Raw genomic sequence first — 4,125 nt, 5'->3', positions numbered from 1 at the left:
CTGTGTGGCTGCTCCAGCCCTGGGGTCAGAGCCAGCGAGACAGCCCCGGTCCTGGCCTAGCTTCACTGGAGTGGAGGGAAACGGGCAGGACACGTGTGCGTACGTACACAAGCTCGTTCCGGCATTGATCGTGGCTAGAAATAACGGTGCCGGGGAGAGTGGCGGTGGGGCTGGGGGGTGGGCCAGGAGGGTCTGGGCACGGTGAGGTCAGTGGGCAGAGGCCTCTCTGAGAAGTAACTGGGAGTGAGCTGGGACAGGAAGGGAGGCGGCAGCTACGGGGCGCACAGCCCACGCGGGAGGCACAGCCAGGGCAGAGGCCCCAGCCAGTCCGCTTGCTGGAGAAAAGCAAAAGCAGCGAGTGCTTTGGAAAGGGGGGACACGGGAGAGGAGTCCCAGCGTTACAAGATGGACAGGCGTGGATGGGGCGCTGGCCAGGGGGCAGCCTCCATGGGTGCTGACGCCGCCCTGACCAGGAAGCCCTGCTGGAGAGCTGAGGTGGGTGGGGCAGCACTAAGGATGAGATGCCCATTTGACAGCCACGCCTCAGACAGGTTGAGGCGGATCGGACAGGCAGGCTGGAGGGCGATGTGAGCATCATTGGTGTCTAGATGGTGTTCGAAGCGGTGAGAGCAGGTGTTTGGGGTGAGGAGCAGGGGCTTTAGAAAGATGTGACAGGTTCTCAAGTGAGAAAAAGGTGCTTGAGAGGTGCTGTTCCCACAAACCCCGCCACCTGTAAACATGCGTATACACTGCAGGGCCAGAGGTCAGGGTGTCAGCTGTGAGCAGCACAGAGAGGAACCGGCTTAAATCCCACGCCAGGAAGCCCTGCAGAGTGTGCTGCCCGGTGGCTTCACGGCACGGCAGGGCCTCCAGGGACGTGCGCTCCACGGCCCTCCGTTAGAGCCCTGATGAGGTGCCCGGGAACTTAGCTGTTGTTTGTATCCATTAGCTCTGGTGGAATGGGTTTGTTCTAGAACCTATCGACAGCGTTAAGTGAGTCCTTACTGAATTCACAGGTGCACAGCCATCTTTTAAAAAATATATTTTTTTTATTAATTTCAGAGAGGAAGGAGGAGGGAGGGAGAGAAACATCAATGATGAGAGAGAATTGTTGCTCAGCTGCCTCCTGCACACCCCCTTCTGGGGATTGAGCCTGAAACCCAGGCAGGTGCCCTGACCAGGTATTGAACCGTGACCTCCTGGTTCATCTGTTGACCTGAGCCTCCCCGGCCGGGCAGTGAGTCACTGTTGGTGAAAATTCCCAGCAGGGGGGACTGGGACTGCTCACCCTGAGCCCGGGGGTGGCACAGGTCAGGCTTGCCGATCAAGTTCACATGTGACAAAGTTCAGTGGCCAGAACAAGGTGGCCTTTTGCTTTCTCCACATACATGAAATTATTCTGTATATAAAATTAAATTACAGCTCCACTCTCTTACTGGCCCCATTGCAGTTGCTCACTAGCCCCATGAGTACAGTGGTGGGTGTATGGCACGTTCATCATTGTACAACATGCTGTGGGCAGTGCTCTCTCGGAGTGCTCCATCTCTGAGAGAATTACACACACACACACACACACACACACACACACACACAGCTTCCAGGTGTATCGTCCCCCAGCCCACCATGCTGCGCCCCCTCCTTAATCATGAAGTGCAGGAAGCAGGAAGCAGCAGGGGCTTCTGGGTTGACAGGTGTCCATAGCAACATACTGTTTTGTTTTTTATTGTTGAGAGTATTATAGATGTCTCCCATTTCCCCCCACCTTTGTCCCCCTCCACCCAGCCCCTGTCCCACCCCAAGGCCTTCACCCCACTATTGTCTGTGTCCATGGGCTGTGCATATGAGTGTATATGTTCTTTGGCTAATCTCTTCTGTAACCCCTTCCCACTTCCTTCTAAGATCCGTCAGTCTGTCCCATGCTTCCTGTCTCTGGACCTGTTTTGTTCGTCAGTTTGTTTTGTTCATTCGATTCCACGCATAAGTGAGGTCATGTGACATTTGTCTTTCTCTGACAGGCTTCACTCAGCATCGTTTGGTGTATTTCCCTTCTTTTCTTTTCGAGCCTCATTCCCTTGTTAAGCTCATGTTTTGACCTCCCAATGTGATCTTGTTCTTTATTGATTATTACAAACAAACCCTAAAACTAGTGCTCGTGGCAAATACACATGCAGGTCAGAGCGTGTGGAGTGAAAAGTGAAGAGACCTCTTAGCCCGTCTCTGGAATCTCATTTCCAAGAGACTGTTTCCTGTCTGTCTTTCTAGAGCCTTTTCTTTGCATTTTGCAAACATCCGTATGACGTGCCGTCCTGTTTTCACGTCATGAGCGTTTGCCATGCCACCAAACCTCACCGTGAACCCCATGGTCACCCTGGCTGCATGCCTGGCTGGCTGCTCCGGTCCTCGCTGTGGGCTTTCTGTGGGGACGTCCTGGGATGGTAGGAAGGGACGGGCTGCACATCTCACCCATCGCCATCGCCATCAGGGGAGGTCTCAGTTGAGGGCATGGGTGGGTTGGAGTTGCCATCTCAAGGCCCTTCCCGACACGAACCCTCGGTTCTTCCCTGCCACAGAGGACTACGGGCACTACGAAGAGCTGCCGGGGGAGCCTGGGGAGCACCTCTTCCCCGAGCACCCTCTGGAGCCCGACAGCTTCTCTGAGGGAGGGCCCGCAGGCCGGCCGAAGCCGGGCGCCGGTGTCCCCGACTTCCTGCCCTCAGCCCAGAGGGCCCTGTACCTGAGGATCCAGCAGAAGCAGCAGGAGGAGGAGGAGAGAGCGAGGAGGCTGGCTGAGAGCAGCAAGCAGGACCGGGAGAATGAGGAAGGCATGTGTCCTCCCCAGGGGCAGGGCTTTCCCTGAGGGCGCAGGCCCCGGGCACCGTGCAGGGGAAAGACGGGGAACACCTAGATGGGGTTTTGCACTGAAAGGGAGCCTGTGGCCAGGGACGACCCTGCCTCAGGCTGGGAACCAGGCTCGGGCTGATGCATGTCCCTCAGGAAATCGGAAATCAGGGCTGCCCTCTGTGCCTTGGGGGTCGGGAGAGACCTGATCCCATCAAGGAGGGAGGTGGTCTGGTCCCTAGAGGAGACAGGAGCTGGCTCGATTTACCCCCTGCACCCTTACCGAGGAGGCTGTAGAAAGATGCTCACACACACCCCTTGCCCCTGTTCTCAGGAAGCAGCAGATGAGAGCTGGTCGACATAACCAGTAATGATCAGTCACACACAGCTGCCAAGTTACATGGGGCTGTGCAGGGAGCTGGTGGCATCCCCAGGGTGAAATGGGGAGGACAAATTGTGTTTAGGTGGCCATGACAAGAGCCTGGGAACAAGTCGGGGACCGTGGGATGAGGGGGCAGCACCCTCCTCTGGTGGCTCCAGTTTTATCTGCTTAGAAGGTTGGACTTGGGCTAGTTTCCGTGTCTGCCCACCTGGCCTTGCCTCTTAGCCTGTGGCTGCCCTTCCCTGGGATGTGGTAATCTTGGGGGCCTGGGTGCAAGTGTCTGTGAGCCCCAGGCAGAGTGGGAGCTGAGTCAGTGGGGCCTGAGCCTGCCCAGGGGGTGACGGCACCCTAGGCTTGGAGCCTGAGCTCAGTATGAGCTCTGCCCCCATCTCAGGGCACAGTTCACACCTCCCTTTTCTCATCTGTCAAATGGACCAGTAACACTGAGTCCCGGGTGTCTGTGAGAACCAATAAGACAAAGCGTTTAGCTCGGTGCCCGCGCACGAGGAAGCTGCAGGAATGTCAGCCAGCAGCCTCCAGGGTCAGCACGTCACTGGCCTGAGCTCACGGGCTGTTCGTGGCAGGGGACGGGGTTCTTAAGGGAGGAGAGGTGAGGTTCTGAGAGGTAAGAGGCAGAGGTGTTCACCCAGCGGGCTGCCGGGGGTCCGAGAGGGTGGATGTGGTGGCCACTCACTCCCTCCCTCTCCTCTGCTCTTTCTCAGGTGACACTGGAAACTGGTACTCAAGTGACGAGGACGACGGTGGGAGCAGCGTCACCTCCATCCTTAAGACCCTGAGGCAGCAGACGTCCAACCGACCCCAGGCTTCTGTCGGGGAGCTGAGCAGCAGCGGGCTGGGGGATCCCCGCCTCCAGAAGGGACACCCCACAGGAGGCCGGCTGGCTG

At 57.4% G+C, this 4,125-nt stretch overlaps 1 protein-coding gene across 1 annotated transcript in view; it reads left to right on the top strand.

Moving 5' to 3' along the window:
* The window catches only part of ZC3H4 (zinc finger CCCH-type containing 4), a 36,899-nt gene that overhangs the window by 29,346 nt on the left and 3,428 nt on the right, over window positions 1–4,125 (top strand). The window contains exons 14-15 of the mRNA XM_006772041.2: window positions 2,571–2,822; window positions 3,943–4,121. Coding sequence (XP_006772104.1) covers window positions 2,571–2,822; window positions 3,943–4,121 — 431 coding nt within the window. The remainder of the gene's footprint in view (window positions 1–2,570; window positions 2,823–3,942; window positions 4,122–4,125) is intronic.

This window comes from Myotis davidii, unplaced genomic scaffold (assembly GCF_000327345.1).
Source record: "Myotis davidii unplaced genomic scaffold, ASM32734v1 scaffold566, whole genome shotgun sequence".
Classification (NCBI taxonomy): domain Eukaryota; kingdom Metazoa; phylum Chordata; class Mammalia; order Chiroptera; family Vespertilionidae; genus Myotis; species Myotis davidii.
The sequence above is the reverse complement of the archived record's forward strand: the minus strand, read 5'-3'. Positions and strand labels throughout refer to the sequence as shown.